This window comes from Xenopus tropicalis, chromosome 1, assembly GCF_000004195.4.
Source record: "Xenopus tropicalis strain Nigerian chromosome 1, UCB_Xtro_10.0, whole genome shotgun sequence".
NCBI classification, from domain to species: domain Eukaryota; kingdom Metazoa; phylum Chordata; class Amphibia; order Anura; family Pipidae; genus Xenopus; species Xenopus tropicalis.
Genome location: NC_030677.2, coordinates 78,726,002 through 78,748,901, shown reverse-complemented (window position 1 = coordinate 78,748,901; position 22,900 = coordinate 78,726,002). Strand labels below are relative to the sequence as shown.

General features: G+C 39.3%; 1 protein-coding gene across 10 annotated transcripts in view; it reads right to left on the bottom strand.

The window, feature by feature from the left end:
- Positions 1-22,900, bottom strand: part of fam13a (family with sequence similarity 13 member A) — a 126,978-nt gene that overhangs the window by 80,184 nt on the left and 23,894 nt on the right. For all 10 annotated transcript variants that reach the window (XM_031903208.1, XM_031903198.1, XM_031903205.1 and 7 more), the window contains one exon: positions 9,198-9,378. In XM_031903208.1, the coding sequence (XP_031759068.1) occupies positions 9,198-9,378 (181 nt within the window). The remainder of the gene's footprint in view (positions 1-9,197; positions 9,379-22,900) is intronic.

Here is a 22,900-nt window from a genome sequence, read left to right as displayed (position 1 = left end):
TGGGGAAAAAAAGAAACATCCACCTTAGTTGTGGAACCATAATCTGCACATCTATTTTTAACAATGTTCATTAAACTGACACTTCTATACACTGTATTGTATTTGTACTAGCAAAATGAGTTAGGGGGGTGGTTTGTACAAATAAGGGTTATTTAAACTGGAAATGAAGGTGTGTTTACCCTTACAACCCTGTTTTTATTCACAGTATGCAACTTTTGAACTGTCATATGCTTATTATGTTTGCTAGATAGATCATATTAAAATGATATCATATCATAAGATCTATGGAGTCCTTGGGCAGGCTGGTAACCATAAACATCTCATGAAAGTTCACCTGGCCCAAAGGTCTCCAGCTGAACAGCTTTGCTTTTGGAAAACATATTCATCCAAAAAAGTGTTTACAGCTCTTATAACAAGAATCACCTTGAACCATGTAAAAGCCAATCCTTCTTTAAAGCAGTTTGACTTTGTCAGTAGCATGAAATGTGCTGAAGTTATGTTTGTCCCCAGCTGGACAGTTTGACACACAAGTGACAAACAAGAGACACACTGTTTTGGTTTTCACTACAGCCCACTAAATTACTCAACTGACTTATGTATACAAACAATTGATGGTGGTTAAAAGCAAAGCAGTCTAGAAAGATCACCAAAATAACTATTCAAAATCCCAGTAGAGCCATGTGTGTCTAAGATGTAAATTGACATTAAAAAAAACAGGCTAAAGCTAAGCTTCAGAGTGCAATTAAAGACTGTCTACAAATAAGGCCACAGAGTAGATTAAAAACAGAAAATACCAGAAGAGTAGGTGATACCTTTTATTGGCTAAGTAGATTTTAAAATGGCTGTACTGGCAAAAACTGTACCATACTAGTTGTAATCTATCCAGTAATGCAATGCATCATTAGTTAGGAAACCAATTCCCTTTTTCTGCAATAAACATTCTTAAGTATTTAAAACAATCCTTTTTTTTCTGTAAATCCAGTTGTAAACTGGTAACTTTGAAACTGAAGTAAAGGAGTAAAGGGTGGTATATTTTCACCCAGGTACACTCCCATTTAATGCTATTCACCAGTCTTATCCGATACACAGTACCATGCATGTACAAACGTAACAATTCCATAATGTGCGAGTGCGTGCTTGTGTGTGTGTGTGTGTGGGGGGGGGGTACTCTTATATCCCATTAGGACCACACCCCTCCCCTCATGGTTTTGGATTAAAATTTGGTTTGATTGGCCTTACACTAACTGAGAAGAATGCTCCAGTAAGTACAAACCCATATTTTTATCATATGCCAGGATAAAATATTTATGTTTAATAGCTATCTTGTAAACACATTCTGACATTTTAATTGTAATTTATGCCAAAGGACCAAATCTTTATATGTGCAATGGAAGCAGGAACATGCTAACTATAATGTAAGATATAATAGAAAACCAATACCTCAGGCTGACATTTTTATATTCCGCTCTTTGAAATTTAAGTGTTGTTAATTTAACATTAATTAAATGTAAGCTATGTACACATGTACCAGCACAATATCATGGGTGTGGGCCAGTGTGTGTTTTTTGAAAGCAGTGTTCTCATTAAATGTGTACAGAAATAGAAATTTCAAACAATCATTTCTTTTTCAAAGAGGCCAAGTCAGTGAAGTAATAGAAATTATTTTTAACTATTGGTGAAATAAAGTAATAAAGGGAAAGCATAGCATTCATAGAATGTTTATTTTACAACGACTTTTTCTCTGAAAGTAAAGATGAGTGTATAGATATTGTGTTTGTCTATTATACTTTTTATTAATGTTTGCACTGAGAAAAGTGAAACAATTATGATATACAAAGTAACTTCGGAGCTCTATACAAGCACTCTGACTTCAGCCTTATTGCTTCATATTGTCATGGAAAAATTATATTTTACAATAAGGGTAGATATTTTTTGTGCAGGTTGAACCACAACCTGCAGCAGCCAGTTAGGTGGGATAGGGTTAAAAGTTGGGTAAAAGTTGAGTAACCATTGTGGGTTTGGGTTGGGTGCAGGTCAGACTGGGGAAGTACAGTCTTCCTCTACTCCTGAAGTTTCCCTGTCCTGCACAGAGGTAGTGTACAGAGCGGAAAGACACAGGTATGATCTGGGCCAATTAGCCAATTACTTTTTTTTTTTCATTTCAGCCAGAAATCACTCTGCAAGATGGCATTCCCACATGATTTCAATATATTCCAGACTATTTCATTTGATGACCCAACTCTGTCTTTCTGGATTAAAATAAATGGCTTTATCTGTTTCTTTTATCAAATCTGCCACACAGGGCTGATTCTTGGCCTGCATATAAGCTCAGGCTGAAAATCAGCCAATCCGCTGGCCTTCGGCTGCTCCGGTGTCTGCACTCACAGAAATTGCGTGGGCCTGGATTCAGATACAAGCAGAATTTTGTGTGGTAACAACCGTGAGTATTTTTTGCATATTAGCTACTAATTTTGTTACAATAAACAGAAATATCAGGGTGGCCACTTTCATCCTTACAGTGGAGGAAATAATTATTTGACCCCTCACTGATTTTGTAAGTTTGTCCAATGACAAAGAAATGAAAAGTCTCAGAACAGTATCATTTCAATGGTAGGTTTATTTTAACAGTGGCAGATAGCACATCAAAAGGAAAATCGAAAAAATAACTTTAAATAAAAGATAGCAACTGATTTGCATTTCATTGAGTGAAATAAGTTTTTGAACCCCTACCAACCATTAAGAGTTCTGGCTCCCACAGAGTGGTTAGACACTTCTACTCAATTAGTCAACCTCATTAAGGACACCTGTCTTAACTAGTCACCTGTATAAAAGACACCTGTCCACAGAATCAATCAATCAAGCAGACTCCAAACTCTCCAACATGGGAAAGACCAAAGAGCTGTCCAAGGATGTCAGAGACAAAATTGTAGACCTGCACAAGGCTGGAATGGGCTACAAAACCATTAGCAAGAAGCTGGGTGAGAAGGTGACAACTGTTGGTGCGATTGTTCGAAAATGGAAGGAGCACAAAATGACCATCAATCGACCTCGCTCTGGGGCTCCACGCAAGATCTCACCTCGTGGGGTGTCAATGATTCTGAGAAAGGTGAAAAAGCATCCTAGAACTACACGGGAGGAGTTAGTTAATGACCTCAAATTAGCAGGGACCACAGTCACCAAGAAAACCATTGGAAACACATTACACCGCAATGGATTAAAATCCTGCAGGGCTCGCAAGGTCCCCCTGCTCAAGAAGGCACATGTGCAGGCCCGTCTGAAGTTTCCCAATGAACACCTGAATGATTCTGTGAGTGACTGGGAGAAGGTGCTGTGGTCTGATGAGACCAAAATAGAGCTCTTTGGCATTAACTCAACTCGCTGTGTTTGGAGGAAGAAAAATGCTGCCTATGACCCCCAAAACACCGTCCCCACCGTCAAGCATGGGGGTGGAAACATTTTGCTTTGGGGGTGTTTTTCTGCTAAGGGCACAGGACAACTTATTCGCATTAACGGGAAAATGGACGGAGCCATGTATCGTGAAATCCTGAACGACAACCTCCTTCCCTCCAGGGAAACTGAAAATGGGTCGTGGATGGGTGTTCCAGCACGACAATGACCCAAAACATACAGCAAAGGCAACAAAGGAGTGGCTCAAGAAGAAGCACATTAAGGTCATGGAGTGGCCTAGTCAGTCTCCGGACCTTAATCCAATAGAAAACCTATGGAGGGAGCTCAAACTCAGAGTTGCACAGAGACAGCCTCGAAACCTTAGGGATTTAGAGATGATCTGCAAAGAGGAGTGGACCAACATTCCTCCTAAAATGTGCGCAAACTTGGTCATCAATTACAAGAAACGTTTGACCTCTGTGCTTGCAAACAAGGGTTTTTCCACTAAGTATTAAGTCTTTTTTTGTTAGAGGGTTCAAAAACTTATTTCACTCAATGAAATGCAAATCAGTTGCTATCTTTTATTTAAAGTTATTTTTTCGATTTTCCTTTTGATGTGCTATCTGCCACTGTTAAAATAAACCTACCATTGAAATGATACTGTTCTGAGACTTTTCATTTCTTTGTCATTGGACAAACTTACAAAATCAGTGAGGGGTCAAATAATTATTTCCTCCACTGTATAAGATGAACATGCTGATGTCTTATGTAAACCGTATTAGACGCTAGTATGGAATCACTTTTACATAAATTGACAACTACTTTTCAAACTGAATTGTGAAAGTCAGCATTTTCGGAACTTTATAAAGAAATTTGGTACCTGAATAGATATTTTAGAAAACAAATATCACTAATATGATGTCAAGGCACACAACATCTTCATAAATAGAAAATAATTCCTGCTTGCCCAGGCCTCTCCTCTTTACATCTGCCTGGTGCTCAGCATTTATGTAATGTAATATGTAATTACAATGTACCCAAGTCCTTCACTGGTTTGTAAAAGATCATTACAAGCTAAACCTCATTCTGAAAAAACGCACCCTGAGATGTGGTTGTTCGTCTTTTGAAACTAAGAAAGACCTATTAAAGTTATTTAGAACACACATCTGGTGTACCCAGATGATGAACCTACAATTTTTTCCATATTTTGACAAAGACCACTATGCAGAAATGCTGAGATCAACTAGTCTGAGCATGCGACAAGGGGATTTACATGAGGCTATTGGTATTCACTAACTGATCCGTCATATGGCCCTAGCTTCTCGACCAAACTGGAGCTTACTCAGCTGAGATTTACAAAAACCTCATACATGTCCTTGAGTTTTTCTCCTCCATGTAGTACCAAGTAGTCCCAAATGCTTTCTAATACTGGGCATGGTTCTGGAGCATTGTGTGGGGTGTCTACTTCTCAACCTGCAGTGAGGGAGTGCAGAGACATGCAATTAAACTGGTAAAGGGGATGGAAGATTTAAACTATGAGGTTAGACTGTCAAGGTTGGGGTTGTTTTCTCTGGAAAAAAGGTGCTTGTGACACGAATACTCTGTACAAGTACATTAGAGGGGATTAAAGGCAGATAGGAGATGTTCTTTTTTCCCATAAAAACGATCAGCTCACCAAAGGCCACCCCTTTAGATTAAAGTAGGTGGTTTTACAAGTCCCACACCTTGTAAAACCAACTACTCTAATCTAAAGGGCTGGCCTCTGGTGAGCTGATCGTTTTTCAAAATTTTAGTGAGGTTGTGGAATGCCCTTCCTAGTGATGTTGTGACGGCAGATTCTGTTAATGCCTTTAAGAGGGGCCTGGATGAGTTCTTGAACAAGCATAGTATCCAAGGCTATTGTGATACTAAAATCTACAGTTCGTATTGATGTTGGTATATATGGTTTATGTATGTGAGTTTATAGATAGGTCAATATAGGTTTGTGTGTGCTGGGTTTACTTGGAAGGGTTGAACTTAATGGAATCTGGTCTTTTTTCAACCCTATGTAACTATGTAATTTACCCTTCCGCAATGATCACCTTTTTGCTAATTTCGTGAAATTTAATTACCCGTGCTCCTGGAGAAAAATTTCTTCAGCCCTCCACTTGGAGATTTTTCTTTTTTTCCTCTTCAACAGATCCAACAATTAGTCAATATTATAGATCAGTGCTGTCCAACTTCTGTTGTACCGAGGGCCGGAATTTTTCCGACCTACGTGGTGGAGGGCCGATAATGGAAGCCAGTTTTGACCACTCCCCTTTTTGAAACCGCACCCACTTGAAACCACACCCATGTTATCACATGACCATACCCATATTAATGGTTGTAGTACAGCAAAAACCTGCCATACTCTGCCTGCCCTACCCTGCCTTTGTGTGTGCCATACTCTGCCTTCCCTACCCTGCCTGTGTGTGCCATACTCTGCCTGCCCTACCCTGCCTTTGTGTGCCATACTCTGCCTCCCCTACCCTGCCTGTGTGTGCCATACTCTGCCTGCCCTACCCTGCCTGCGTGTGCCATACTTTCACTGTGTGTGCCATTCTTGGCTGGTTTGAGCCATACTTGGCCTGTGTGTGCCATACTCTGCCTTCCCTACCCTGCCTGTGTGTGCCATACTCTGCCTGCCCTACCCTGCCTGTGTGTGCCATACTTTCACTGTGTGTGCCATTCTTGGCTGGTTTGTGCCATACTTGGCCTGTGTGTGCCATACTCTGCCTTCCCTACCCTGCCTGCGTGTGCCATACTTTCACTGTGTGTGCCATTCTTGGCTGGTTTGTGCCAAACTTGGCCTGTGTGTGCCATACCTTGCCCTACTCTGCCTGTGTGTGCCATACTCTGCCTTCCCTACCCTGCCTGCGTGTGCCATACTTTCACTGTGTGTGCCATTCTTGGCTGGTTTGTGCCAAACTTGGCCTGTGTGTGCGCCATAGTCTGCCTGCCCTACTCTGCCTGTGTGTGCCATACTCTGCCTTCCCTACCCTGCCTGTGCGTGCCATACTCTGCTTGCCCTATGCTGCCTGTGTGTATGGCACACACAGGCAGCCTACAGTGACACAATGTTGGCACTGCTCCTACAGTCTGCACAATAACTATATATTAAAAAACTTTTTAATTGCAGTACCACCTCAGTATATGTTCTTTTTGTAGTATGCAGGGATTATTTGTGGGTTTCTACTGCTCCTGAGGTGTGAACAGGGGAACAATGGGGGTGATTACAGCATGAGCCTGAGGTGTGAACACTGCAGGGGGTGAACAATGCAGAGATTAAAAGGTGTGAACAACACAGTGGATTACATATTTAAACAATACAGCCTGATTACAGCCTGAATCTGAGGTGTGAACCATGCAGGGGGGGGGGGCAGTTAATCACAGTACTGATACCATTTAAAGCTTACACAAGAGTAAGCCATCAAAGCAGCCAGACAGGTGGGGGGCCACACAGAGGGGGGTCGCGGGCCGCCAGTTGGACAGCACTGTTATAGATGATGTAAATGCCTCCTATTCTCAGCTGTTACTTTTGACGCTTGATATTTATAAAGTGATTGACCTTTGTCTTGGTTTTATGTTTATTTAATATATTACCCAGATTTAATATATCTGGTGCCTTTATAGATGGACTCAAGGCTCTGTAAACTGGTCCCACTGCCTACAGTTAACTCTTTAACAAACTTTCTTCTCCCACTATGATTAGTAGGAAGACTCACCATGGATGTCTGTTATTGTTTGCTTTGGCCATTGAACCTTCCTTTGGCACAGATTATTCAAGCCAACATTAACATCTTATAAAATTAAATGTTTACACTGATGAATTATGTAGTCAACATATCAAAAACTAAAGCTTTGCCACTTAATATTCTATCTTTCCAGGTTAAACTCTTAGCACAATTTTCAATGGAAACAAGCATCTGTGGCCAAATTAGGAGTTAAAATTACTAAATCATAGCATCAACATTGCAACTACAGTATCTGTATGATTATTTTGCCCAAACTTGTATATCTCTTTTAATTTCTTATTATCTTTCCTCAACAAGGTGGACACAGAATAAATTGTAGCCAGCTACTTGTTACGGCAAAAAAATGCCAGAAAATACCATGCCATAACAAATGAATGCGAGTCATGTGAGGAAATAGATTAAAAAACTATTTTTAGTTAAATCAAGTATGTGAAGTCATGCTAATAAAAACTGATAACAAATCACAACAGACGCCTTCACAACAGTATGTGGCCATCAGTAAGACTAAGTTGTACAAAGGTCTTTTCTGCTAGTCATTTCTGGCAGATCCATCTAAATACTGGATTTTGCAAGTGCCTACACCACAGATAAATGTTCTGGAACAAATCACTGGTACAAAAGGGCATACAATGATTAACTGTCAAATGAGAAGCTTGTGAAACTGCAATTCATAATTGTATTACCGTAGCTCAGTGATCCCCAACTAGTGGCTCGTGAGCAATATGTTGCTCTCAGTGCCCCCAAAGCAGGGAGTTATTTCTTAATTCTTGACTTGGTGGCACGTTTTGGTTGAATAAAAACAAGATTTACTACCAAATAAAGCCCCCTGTAAGCTGATAGTTTGCATAGAGGCTACCCAATAGCCAATCTTAGCCCTTATTTGGCACCTCTGAACTTTTATGATGCTTGTGTTGCTCTCCAAGTCTTTTAACATTTGACTGTGGCTCACGAGCAAGAAAGGTTGGGGACCCCTGCCCTAGCTAGTGGTATACCTTAACATATGGAAAACTAAACAGGTAATAACTCAGAATCAATACTTAAGTTCATAAAGTAGTTTATAAACACTACCAATTAAAGGTTACAAGAAACAAGTCCTGTCAACAACTCTTTAAAAAAATAAATAAAATAAAATAAATCCTAGTTTTATAGTTTTTTATAGTACCTTATAGCTTCACTAATGGGAATCAGGAGAGCCGATTGCTTGTTTTGTTGATATGGGTTCTAAACATGCCCGATAAAATTGTCAGGCATCAAAATAAAGATAAAACATTGACATTAGTTCAACAATCCGCTGACCTTCAGAACTGACAAAGATGTTGTTTTCTCACTCCAAACCCTGTGAACTTGCTAAGTATACTAAAAGGCCAATTTATCAAGCTGTGTAATGTTTACACAAAACATATATAAAAAAAGTGGTGTAAAATAAAAGTGCTATTTATCAAGCAGTGTATTTCGACTTCCTCTTGATTTAATACCAACCATAACCATTTTAGAAATCAGCAGGCAGAACAAAGTTAAAGCCAGTAATATATAAGGCTGTGGAATTTAATTTACTGCAGAAATGTACACCATTGCTTTACAGCACCTCAGTGGTGAGATAACTCATTAAATTCAATAGGGCTCAGGAGAAAATCTTAAGTAAAAAGTGGCATAAAAATAGTGTAAAAAGTAGTGTAATTTAATCAAGGTTTCTTAAGATGGACAAGGGAAAGGCCAATAAAAAAAAAAAATCATATTTCAGAAACAAAAACATGAAACTGTTTTGACATACTTGTGTTTAGCTTGTGTTTGCAATTTTAAATGGCTGTAAACTCTATTTAAACTTATTTTCTGCTGTACAAAATACTGAACTATAAGGCATACAAAGACTTACAGGAAAGTCTACATGTTTGAAATGGAGAGAAAGTATAGGGCAACAAATGCTGCATGTTCAAAGTTGCCCAAATAAAGTTGTGGTTATTAAGCTTCGGCTGGTATGCAAAAACAGCAAGATCTTTTTCTGCAAAATTCAAGATGTCTTTATTGGGAACTTACTGGAAGCAGCTAGGTCCAAACACAGTTGCTAGATTATGAACATTCATTCGGTTCTCCCCACAATGCTCAACCACCTGGGTCAGAAAATGGCATAGATATTTTAATAGACTGTAATGTGAGTCAGGCAGTTGCTTCAGTAGGTCCTTTAAACTGCTCTCCCTCTGTGTGTCACTTCCACGGCCTGTAAGAAATCAGAGGCACTGTAAATAGAATTTATAAAGTACAGTCGACTCATAAAACATAAGCTAAATCATTGGAGTAAAAGGATAAACAGCTACATATTTTTTCAGAATGGCCACACTTCAGTAGGTACTGGACAACTTTGAAAGGACTGTCTGATATTCTCGGTGTAATAGCTTTTAAAATCAATGATACAGATAGCTTCCTAAAATTTATAAGTACCACAAGAACTATGGCACACGGGATGCATTCTTAGCCAAAACTACAGGCACCCTACTAGTTTTGTTCTTTGCATAGAGCATTAAAGGGAACTAATTCTAGCATTTGTAAGTGCCCAATCGCTATTTTATGCCAAATCTGATGAAGCGCTTAGATGCAACACATGATAGGACCGAGGAGCTTGGGGGCCATGGACCACTAAAAAACCTTTGTCCTTTCAGTGTTGATTTTTTTGAATTCTGGATACATGTATGATTTTTTGTGCACCAAATAAATGTGACACTGCCTGCTATTTGTATTACTATTGTTTCTTCAGGGTCTAGGGCAGTATACACACATTTATCAGGTGGCTTACTAAGTACTTGTTATAAAGGGAACAAGGGCTATTTGTGTAAGTGCCCAGTCACCATTTTATGCCTGAAATAAAACAAACCCAAATACCACTGTAAGGGTTAAAACACACGGGGCGATTAGTTGCCACGACTTTTAAAAAACTCGGTCATGGCGACTAATTGTGGCAATATAGCTGCCCTAGGTTAATATAAAAGTCACCACTATCAATCACGTGCCATTTGCAGCATGTTAATATTTCAAAATATCGCACCGACTAATCGCCTTGTGTGTCTTCATCCTAACTAGGATGAACTAACTAGTGAATTCTACTGCAATCTGAATGTCTCCTTTATTGGCAAGACCTTCTGTCAAACAACTCTGGAGCCACATATGTTATATACCGTATATACTCGAGTATAAGCAGAGTTTTTCAGCACCAAAAATGTGCTGAAAAATTAACCCTTGGCTTATACTCGAGTCGGACGAAATACACACTGTTTTTTTTTTAAAAAAAAAGCCTGACCTGCACAAGCCCCTTCCAGCTCCATTCCCGCTCGCACCAGCTTCACTAGCTTTATTGTGCTGCAAAGCCTGTCTGCGTATAGGAAAGGGTATCTTCTCTCACACTAAGATCTTCCATCATGCCTGAAAACATCCGTGTTGCTGCTTTCCGCTGTTAATTTTAAGTCCCAGTATATCTGAAATCCGATTGGCTGGAGAGTGAACTTTGACCCTCCCTCCAGCCAATCTAACTTCGGGGGCTGAACCAGCAGCATGGAAAATGAATGTTAGAGAGTTCTGGAGTTTTGAATGTTTTTTCTGTAAGTTTAATAGACTGCTGCTGCTGCTCACCTAAGAGGTAATACCCCCACCCCCAAAACTCTACCTACTCATTACTTTTATCTAGATTCACCTACAGCTCTAGTTTAGTGGCTTTGCAGTTTCACAGTAATAGCATTATTAACCCTTCTCTTGCTCCAAACTGTTATGTTATATATTTAAGTAACCAAATATGAAATCCATACCCCCTGATGGTAACCACTGGTGTTTTAACTCCCCAGGGGTTCTGCCCCCCCCTAAAGTTACACCACTGCATTACAAACTGTAAAACAAATTAGCTGAAAAAGGGGCAGAGCAAAGGGTACAGGCAAGATAGGTCTTTTACTTGGAATTGGTGCTGCTATTACCCCATCTTTCCAGGAGTTATTATACATGAAATAAGCAATTAATTTACCCTGATATTTGTTCTGACTCTGTACTGTACATAAAATATTTGTTTTGTTAGTGCCCACTGCATCTCTTTGTATCCTTTGAATTAACTGGCAGTCAAGCAGGTTTAATTTAGTTAAAAGTTTGACCTTGAGGGATGCATCTTTTTTTCAACCTGAATTGCTATGTTGCTGTGCCACTGCAGATTATGTGATTGAGGTGTTAGCACGAAAATGATTAATCAGTGAGTTTTTGTGTGTGTGTGACAATTAGACAGCTGAATTATTTTTATTAATGTAATTTTATTGGTATTTATTAGGTATATATTTATATATTTATTATAAGACAAAAAAGTGTCAGCACTCACAGGATTTAAAATATTTGAAAAAAGATACATTTTATTACAAAATATGAAAAAGGAACATTACAGACCTCAGACCTCAACGTTTCAGTCCCCACAGGGACTTTCGTCAGGAGGCAGAGAAAAGACAGTACAAAAAGTTTTGAGGTCTGAGGTCTGTAATGTTCCTTTTTCATATTTTGTAATAAAATTTATATTTTTTCAAATATTTAAAATCCTGTGAGTGCTGACACTTTTTTGTCTTATTGTACTATATTTGCTCTCACCCAGGTATAATCATTGTTAGTGGTGTGCACCAACTGGCTGTCTACTTTATATATTTATTAGGTATATTTATTGGTATTTATTTTGATTATTGAAACTTAGCAGTAACTGCTGCATTTCCCACCCTAGGCTTATACTCGAGTCAATAAGTTTTTCCAGTTTTCTTAGTTAAAATTAGGTACCTCGGCTTATATTTGGATCGGCTTATACTCGAGTATATACGGTACATGTATTCAGAGCCAGGCAAACATGACATGCGACCAAGGCACACCCCCCACCCTGGATCACGCCCCCCCCGCAGTGAGACAAGAAGCAGAAAGAAGGGGGGCTGACGATGCGCAATTGTTACAAGTGGCGGGGGTGATGCATTGCAGGCCAGAGCTAGGGGTAGGCAAGGCAGAGAGCTGAGGAGGTATGTGCCTGATGCCCCCTACTCTGTTGCATTCTAGGTAGGAGCCTACTCTGCTTACCCCTAGTTCCGGCAATGCATGTATTGTTTATTTTCATTGTGCAATCATTATATAATCATCAATCATCATCGGTAAGGCTATGAAAACAAATAAGAAGAATTTCCTGTTTGGCCAAGAGATGCAATCACCCAAATTCCTATTAATTTTCACTTAGTACTTTTATAAATCATCCACAGTAGAGCAGTAAATAAAGGAAATACATTGTGCAATGTTTTCCTAATAAGGTCTGTATAGCACTTTAAAGGGATCCTGTCATGATTTTTATGGTATAGTTTTTATTACCATATAACACTGTTCACATTGCAAATAATTGATTCAACCAATTAAAATATTATTCTTGAACCAATAATTGCATCCTTTTCTAATATTGGAGTGTAGGCATCATCCCAGTGCACTGTGACTCTGAGCTTTCAGAAGGAGTCAGCACTACAGCATAGAACTGCTTTCAGATAAGCTATTGTTTCTACAAGTGTAACTCGAGGAGTCATGACTTGGCGGAGTCAGACTTGGATTTTCACTACTAAGTGCCATTCATATATCTACCATTAGGTGGGGGCATGGGAACATTTTTAGCAATGCAGCTGTCAGGGAAGATGGAGTGATACAACTGCAATTTGCAGTGCTGCAGTGTGACTTAAGTTTATCGGAGCAGAAGTCACGTGACTAAGGGCACCTGGGAAACTAATAATATGTCTAGCTCCATAAAAATATGTTTGCTCTTTTGAAAAACGGATTTTAATGTTGGATTCTGTTGAAAAAGCCCTAAGTGATGCATTTGTCAAATAATTTTTTTTTCCATGACCGAATGCCTTTAATCACTTACAGAAGCAACAACCACCAGAAGGAAAGATACGCGACCAGCATCCAAAATCACATATCTTGTAGGCCCCTTTCGTAATGCCAACAGTAAAACCATATATATTAATATATAAAAAAAAAATTAGGAAAAAAAAATGGGGAGAAGTATATATGAGTATATACACAAATAGATTTTTTACTCCATTGTTTATTTTCACCTTTAAGTGAGGATATATTGTACCATACCCATAGAATAGATTTTTTTACATATTTGCATTAATTAATGATAGGAAACAGACATAAAGGTATTTATCATTACATTAGTACCATTCTGTGGAATATTGCACAGTTATACAGATGTACACAGAATGTCTCAGACCAAGCAAGTTATACCGCAACTCAAGTTGAAATGAATACAAATATGCAAAGCAATAACACCCTATGCACACTATGCAATGCCTTCCTACTATGTCTGTGAAAAAACAAATTATAGAACACAATTTAATAATTTTGTAAATGTTTCCTTTAAAATCAATTATGCTGCATGTACTTGTTATCAGCTGCTTCGAAGGGAACTAAGCTCTATCTCCTGTAGTGGCTTGTCAGGACAGATCAGCGTCTGTTGTTCTGGAAACTCAGTAATGGGAAGAACAACAGCTTCATGCCCCCTGGCTAAGAAAATCAGAAATAAAGCTCTTATAAAGACATTTCATGTGTAGTTTATATCTCATGTTTACTTGGAGTTAGTTGCACGTCAGCATCATTGTGTGCATGTGTCAGAAAGAGAAGGGAAGAAACAGCATTTTTTTTTCTATTTTGAGTCACAGTGGACCCTTTCCCTAGTGGTCTGCTGGTTTAATCTTGCAGGTAAGGACTTATCTGGCCCAGTACAGGTATGGGACCTGTTATCCAAAATGCTCAGGACCTGGGGTTTTCCAGATAAGAGGTCTTTCTGTAATTTGGATCTCCATACCTAAAGTCTAGTAAAAAATAAATAAGAAACTAATTTAAACCCAGTAGGATTGTTCTGCATCCAATAAGGATTACATATATCTTATTTGTGATAAAAGACAAGGTACAGTTTTATTATTTTAGAAAAAAAGGAAATTCTTTTTTAAAAATTGAATTTTTAATTAAAATGGAGTCTGAGAGATTGCCTTCCCATAATTCAGAATCTTCTGGATAATGGGTTGCTAGATAACAAATCCTATAACTGTAAGGCTGATGTCTCACGGAGTGGTTTAGTTGCCTGCGAACAATAGAAGTCGCCGGTGGAAAAGCCCTTTGCATCGTTTTGGTATTCTGAAGTCGTGTAAAGTTTCCTCCTCCCAGCAACTTTGCATCCCTTCGGTTTTCCAAAGTTGTGCGAAGGGCTTTTCACCGCTGACTCCTATTGTTGCCAGTGGATTTCGCCACTCCGTGGGACATCAGCCTAACAGAATTTGTTAGAGGGCTGGTGTTATGTATAGGTGGATAGGTGTCAGGTGACAAAAGGGGTCCCCCTCAGAGAGAAAGGAACACAGTATATATCTAAAGCCTGAGATGAGCAGGCCCGAGTAAATATTATTTCTGGCTGGAGAATGAGAGAATTCAGCTTAGTGAAAATTATTTGTATATTGCTGTTGAAAAAAGATCAAATAAATGTGAAACCTGGTATAACATGTATATTTATTTGTTCCCCACCAAAAGGTGGCAAAGCCGTAAAATAAAATTAAAAAAATATGCAAAGACATATTTATAGATGCACACAAAAACACACGTATGAGTACCGGTATATAAACACAAAAACATACATATATATATATATATATATATATATATATATCCTTGCCAGTAAAGTCTAAGTTTGTTTACAATTAGAAATTATTTTTGGCAAATAAAGAACATGAACATTAATTTGCTTACACAACACATAATGATATCACCCACAGACTGACACTGTACTATTTTGGCTCATACAGAATGTCTGAGCTGCTGTTCACAGTCACACTGTATCAAGTAACCCAGCCACAGGTGGCTGGACTACAACTCACTTTAATAATGTAGCTCTGGTTAATGGTCTGCTGTCTTTTAAATCTTAGTGCTATTCTTAAAAATGTACACTTTTATAGTTCCTAGCTTACTTTTGTGACGGTAAAATATAATGTTCCCAGATCAGTCTCCCTGTGCTGTCCAAATTATGGCAGCTCCAGCTGATACATATACTCAGAAGAAAGGTTCAGTCCACAGAATGACGAATTTCCATAAAACTAATAAAATACCTTTATTTTCCCTTTAAATAGAAAGCAATGTATAATGGCATAATTTATTGTAGACACATCATTCCAGGCATCTTACATTACTTGCCTTTGAGCATAAGACTTTTTTGTCCTGGGTACACTTGAATGCATATTCATTAAATTTTTTATATCATTTTATACAAGAAAAGTGTATAAAGCTGTGGGTTATTTTTGGGCTAAGGTTTTGATTAAAGGTTTTCTGTAAATATTCTGTGCGTTTAATACAATTATGCATGCATTTTTTAAAATAATATACTTCATGTTCCTAGTGAATTCTGTTGTAATGTATGGGAAAAAATTGGTGCATGTCTTGTAATCTTGGGTAGAAACTACAAAATTACCCATCGGCACGATTTGTTAGCCACGCCAAATTCCACGTAAGTCTATTTTACACATTTATGCAGGTCACTTTAAAGTGTTTTGGGTCTTACAGAATATGCCAGTTGTATAGAAATGGCATTTAGGCTGTAAACATGAAAAAAAGCCATCCAATTTAATAACCTGCTGTGTTGGGAAGGGCAAATACATGACTCTGAACACAGTTCTTTAGTGCCCTCTGCTGGAATTTTTTGTAAAGTAAAAGCTGCAATTTCACCATACTTTTACTTACAATGTAGCACTTTCTCCAATAATTCAAGTGTAATTCCAGAACTGAGGGAAAATACACCTGATGTAATTGTGGCCAATGCATCAAAATGTGCCCAGTTGTGCTTGCACTTTGCTGTGAATCAAGCAAGGAGCACTTTTAACGCAACTAACTTTAATGAATGGTATTTTTTGTGCAACTGACTGAGGCAAACTTTTACTTTTATTTACTATGGTTCCTATGGATTGAAGCCTTTAACACAAATACTGTATATATCATTCATATCAGTTCCTATCCTAATTCCCTGGATGAAATCAAACCAACGACTCTAAAAACTACAAGGTAGCAGTAGTACTAACAACTATGTGACCTGACAAAATAAAATTATGATTTCCTTATCCTTATACCTGTATATATTAATGCTGAAGTGTCACATACGTGCCTTCTATGGAGGATTCTGCAATACAGTGAAACACAGTTTATGCATCATAGCATTTTGCTGGTAATGGGAATGTGGTATGTATGTGCAAAGACTGTTATTATAAGGAATACTGTCATGGGAAAATATGTTTTTTTTTTTCAAAAATGCATCAGTTAATAGAGCTTCTCAAGCAGAATCCTGTATTGAATCCATTTTTCAAAAATGCAAACAGATTTTCCACCACTTTATTAGCCTTTCCTTCTCATTTAACATTTTAATTAGTAGAGTAAATCATTTGTTGTGTGAACAGTGTAATTTAGAAATTAAAAGTACACCATAAAAATCATGACAGAATCCCTTTAATGACAAACAGTACTAAAGTTTCAAAGAGGTTATCATGACCAAGTTAGAAAGCAAGCACAACATAGATCAGTTGCACAAAGAGAATAATCAAAGTGAAAAAAAAAATCCATTTGTTACTAAATATTATTGTACAACACTGCGGAATATGTTGGTGCTTTAGAAATATGCAACAATTATAATATAGCAATTGTGGCCAGGTAGCGACTATTTTACAAAAGTTTTTTTCCTAGACTTAGGAACTTTGCCCTCCCATAAAAGATGTAAAATCATAGGTAACACAGTTTCCTCTTTTATGTTGAAAAATCCTAGAAGACGTACTAATACCTTTTTTCAGTTTCTGGTGTGTTCCCATGTTCAGGATGTACACAATGTTCTAGTGTTATCAAAGGCAAGGAGTTTATAAACCCAGGTGTGAATATTAAGTGGCATTCCCCCACTTAAGTATGGCAGGGATTGTAAAATGAAAACAAAGGGAAGTATGGTGGATATATAAATTGAAACCACTTGACTCAAATGTACTTAACAGATACTATAGCCTGCACTTATTTTTGTAAATATAATGTGTTATGTCAAAGATATATTCTTATTAAGCGGTTTGCATTTAAGATTATAAATTGAATTGATATGATACAGGATCTAAAGACGAGGAAACAGTATGCCTTTGTGTATGTGTCTGTTTCTTAGGAAACTATGGTGATGTCAGTTCCTGCTTTAAGGCCTTGAAACAGACCTGCAGTGTCTGACATTCTTTGTAAGTTTGATAAAGATTACATAGCATGCCTAAAACATCACTGGATGTAATATGCTGCCCAATCTCTTATGTGTATTTTCCACTTATATGTGCTCAATACACTTTTTTTGCAACACATTTAGGAGTAGTGTAGAATGCATAAAAGCCAAGAAAAAAAATGTACACGCTGCAAAAGTACACCCAGAAACTAGATAGAATTTTCCCTTCTCTTATATAAAACAGATTGCTTATATAAAATATTCTTTCAGATATATAAACAATCACTTCCCGATAATTTTCAATGAAATAGTCTATTGCGCTAGAATATTTTATTGTTTGCACAGAACAATTTCCTGCAATATTGTGTTACTTGGCACCAGTATTCTCTATACACAAGAGAACCTTCATCTATAGAAACAAATGGTGCTGCTCTACTGAGTTCTGTGGTAAATTCAAGGCAATTTATATGGCAATTAACATTCATATAGTTACATAGGGTTGAAGAGTCCATCAAGTTCAACCCTTCCAAGTAAACCCAGCACACACAAACCTATACTTACCTATCTATACTCTCACGTATATAAACCATATATACAAACATTAACACTATATCACAATAGCCTTGGATACTATGCTTGTTCAAGAACTTATCCAGGCCCCTCTTAAAGGCACTAACAGAATCTACCTTTACAACATCACTAGGAAGGGCAATTCACAACCTCACTGCCCTCACCGTGAAAAATCACCTACGCTGCTTCAAATGGAAATCCCGTTCCTCTAATCTAAAGGGGTGACCTCTGGTGTGCTGATCGTTTTTATGGGAAAAAAGAACACCCCCTATCTGCCTATAATCCCCTCTAATGTACTTGTACAGAGTCTAACCTAAATAGTTTAAATCTTCCATCCCCTTTACCAGTTTAGTTGCACGTCTCTGCACTCTCTCCAGCTCATTAATATCCTTTTTAAGGACCAAAACTGCACTGCATACTCAAGGTGAGGCCTTACCAGAGAGCTATAAAATTATGTTTTCATCCCTTGAGTCAATGCCTTTTTTATACAAGACATTGCTTTATTTTCTTTAGTAGCCACAGAATGACACTGCCTGGAATTAGACAACTTGTTATCTACAAAAACCCCCAGATCCTTCTCCATTAAAGGAGAAGGAAAGGCTAGTAAAGAGTTAATCTCAAAATGCAGGCATACCTTCAGTTGTCTCAATAGTGCCCTTAAGTCTCCCCATATTTCTCCCATTCAGAAGATCTGAAGCCAAACAGTTAGATCAAAGGAGACAATGTTATGACCACTGTTCCCCAAATGCTCACCCACACAAATGTTAGAGATGAGTTCAGTATTATTAGATAATACCAGGTCCAAAAGAGAATCATTCCCATTATTTTTTGAACTGCTTAAAATAAAAAGTTGTCGTTTAGCATATTTACAAACCTACTAGCTTTTTCTGACTTAGCCAACCCATTACTCCAGTCAATGTCCGGATAAATAGTGTCCCCCATAATAACAACTTGACCTAGTTGTGAAGCCTCCTCCATTTGCAATAGTAGCTGGGCCCCATCCTCCTCACTTATACAGGGTGGTTTATATCATACACCATTAAACATTCTTTGTAACCTTTAGCCCTGCTGAAATTTCTACCCCAAGGGATTCCACATTGTCCTTGGTAATTTCTTTAGCACATGGCTTTAAATCTGACTTTACATAAAGACAAACCCCCCCACCCTTTTTAATCCCTCTGTCCCTCCTAAAAAGCATGTAACCATTTAAATTCACAGCCCAGTCACATGTTTAATCCCACCAGGTCTCAGTGATACCAATTAAATCAAAATTTTCAGTACATGCAATAGCTTCCAGCTCCCCTAATTTACCTGACAAGCTCTGTGCATTAGCCAGCATGCAGCGGAGATTACTACTTCTCCCTCTGATATTTACATTAGGTAACAGAGAGTTAGGGCTGTGGCACATGGGGAGATTAGTCGCCCACAACAAATCTCCCTTGTCACGGGCGACTAATCTCCCCAATATGGCATACGCGGCTCCTTATCTGGTAAACTGTATGTCCTCCTTTCTCCTTCCTCATGACCCTTTGCTAATCCCACTGCCCCCTCTACACTAGCTTTCCCATAAAATGCTAGCTCACCCCCCCACCCCTTGTCTAGTTTAAACACTCCTCAAGCCTTTTAACCATTTTCTCCCCTAGCACAGCGGACCCCCTTTCATTGAGGTACAATCTGTCACAGCTATATAGATTGTACCCCAAGGAAAAGTAAGCCCAGTGCTCTAGGAACCCAAACCCTTCCTTCCTACACCAAGACTTTACCCACACATTTAGCTCCCCAAGTTCCCGCCGTCTCCCTAAACATGCAGGTGGCACCGGCAAAACTTCAGAAAAAAAAAACATTGGAGGACCTTTCCTTAATCTTAGAGCCTAGATCCCTGAACTCACTCTTTAAGGTCCTCCACCATTAATTTTGTCATTAGTACCAATATGTACCAAGACAGTTGGGTCATGCCCAACCCCAACCAATAATTTGTCAACCCGATCAACCACACGCCAAACCCTGGCACCAGGAAGACAGCAAACTGTTCGGTTGTAGCTACAGATTACCCTTTCAGCTTTCCTAATGATTGAATCCCCTATAACTGCAATCTGTTTAGACCTAGCTCTGCTCTCCTCCCCACCACTACTAGAGAAACTGGTCTCCCGGCTGTTAGAGAGATCAGCCCCATCTAGAACCGCTAGTCCAGAGTTTACGCCCCCATCTTCTTCACACAATCTGGCAAATCTGTTGGCATGCACAAACTCTGGTGCAGCCTCCCTTTTCCTTTTCCCCACACTAGATTTTCTAAATGGCACTGAGCTTACTGCCTCATCATCCTTTCGCAGCTCCCCTGCCCCCAAACGATCTGACCCCGCTAGCTCCTGCTCAGTGAGAGAGACTCCTCTCAAAATTCCTATGTATTTTTTTGAATAAACACTTTGATAGGCCAATGTAAAAACAGGACACACATACACTATGGAATATGGAAGGTAGTCTGCAGTTATATAAAGTTCATTAATATAGGAAGATTATACGAACTAAAAGCTTTAATCACATTGCTATTTACAATTGTGTCACATGGCATGTGCTCCTTTCCACTAAGTATCAAATTAAAAACAACCTAGCAATTTGCTGAGTGCATAAATATATGAATATATGGGGGGGAAACCAGGTAACACATACGACATTAGAAGAGCAGATGTATTTTGAAAGTCGCTGCAATCAGTCACTGAGACTGACTTTTTAAAAAGTCAGTCTTGCTAACTAATTGCTGTGTATTTCTTCGCCCTAACACTTGCCCGTCGGACAAAATAAAACCTACAATAAAATACTCATCAATAAAATCACATGAAATACATTTCTACAAAACACAAGATTTGTATGCCCAGGGGCCCAGGCCTACCAACTGTAACGTTCAAGTTAGAATGGAACCAGTGTGCGACCGCTGTATGCAAAATCTGACTCCTACAGTATAACAGGAACTCCCAGCTCTTCCCGGTGTTCACCGACGCCCTTTTGGGGCCCCGGACTTTCTGCTGCGGCCCAAGCTGGGGTCCTGCAAACCTTCAGAGTTCAGACGAGATGCGAGGTACAGGCAAGGCAAAGGCAGAACGTAGTCGGGGTACAGGCACAAGTCGGGGCTGGCAGCAATATTCGTAGTTGGGGTACAGGCAAACGGTCAAGGCAGGTAGCAAGTATCGTGGTCAGGGTCAGGCAAAGGTCGAATCCGGAAACAGCAAACAAAATGCAAGAGCAGGTACTGTAGATAACAGAAGCCAGCTTGGGCAATGAAAACAATGAAGGAAGGGGTTTAAATAGCCGAATTTGGCGCCAAAAATCAAAGGAACCGGAAACCTAAAAAACCTACACAAAGATGGCGCCTAATGCTTCAGGGCGCGCGACTGCGCATGTCCGCGCGTCATCGCGCATGCGCAGTAACGCCGCGCCGTCCCTGCCGAACCCGGAAGTGCGGGCCCCTAATAGAGCGCGTCTGTCGGCCGGCGCGACCTAAGGTAGGGGAACGCGCCGGTCCGGCAGAGCGCCTCACAGTACCCCCCCTTTCAGGAGCACCCACCGGGGGCTCCCAAGATTTCTCAGGAAATTTTCTATGAAAAGATGTAATCAATCGGGGAGCATGAACATCCTTAGCATTGACCCAAGACCTTTCTTCAGGACCAAAACCCTTCCAATGTAAAAGATATTGAACCTTACCTCTAGATTTTCGTGAATCAATGATCTCTTGTACCTCAAATTCCTGTTGATCATCTAGAAGCACTGGTGAAGGAGAAGAATGAGCAGCAAAAAATTCATTGTAAACCACAGGCTTGAGTAGGGAGACATGAAAAGAATCCGAAATAGTCATACTGGGGGGAAGATCTAATCTGACAGAAACTGGATTGATAATGTCCTTGATAGTGAAGGGACCAATAAAACGTGGACCCAACTTGTGAGAAGGTTGTTGCAGTTTGATATTTCTTGTAGAAAGCCAGACGGAATCCCCAACATGGAAGGAGGGACCAGGACGGCGTCGCTTATCAGCAGCGGTCTTCTGAAGGGAGGAAGACTTTTGCAGCGCTTGATGGGCAAGTAGCCATACATTGTTAAAGTCCCGGACCATTACCTCCGCAGGAGGAACATCGGATTTAATTAGCTCAGATGGAAGGGCCCTCGGTTGGAAACCATAAACACAGAAAAAAGGAGAGAATCCTAAGGACTCATGTCTGAGGTTATTGTGAGCAAATTCAGCCCATGGGAGTAATTCAGACCAATTATCCTGGTTAGATGAAATAAAACAACGAAGAAATTGTTCAAGGGATTGATTAGTCCTTTCAGTCTGTCCATTACTTTGCGGATGGTAAGCTGAGGAAAAATTTAATTTGACCTTTAACAACTTACAAAAGGCTCGCCAAAATCTGGAAACAAACTGTACCCCACGATCAGAGACAATACTGGATGGAAAACCATGGAGACGAAAAACTTCTTTGACATAAATCTTGGCTAGAGCAGAGGCAGATGGCAACTTCTTTAAAGGGATAAAATGAGCCATTTTAGAAAAACATCTACCACTACCAGAATAGTAGACATTTCGGACGACTTGGGTAACTCGACAATAAAGTCCATTGCAATATCAGTCCAGGGTTGATTAGGCACAGGTAAAGGTGTCAGTAAGCCACAAGGTAATGAACGAGGAGTCTTCTGCTGTGCGCAAACTGTACAAGAAGACACAAACTGCGAGACATCATGCACTAATGAAGGCCACCAAAAATATCTACGGACAAGATCCAGAGTCTTCTTAGTACCAGGGTGTCCAGCCAACAATGAGGAATGGGCCCACTGCAGTACTTGGGGAACCATTGACGGAGAGACAAAGTTCTTATCCAAAGGGCAGGCAGAGGCAGAGTCATCAGAAAGCATCACAGGAGCAATAATACGTTCT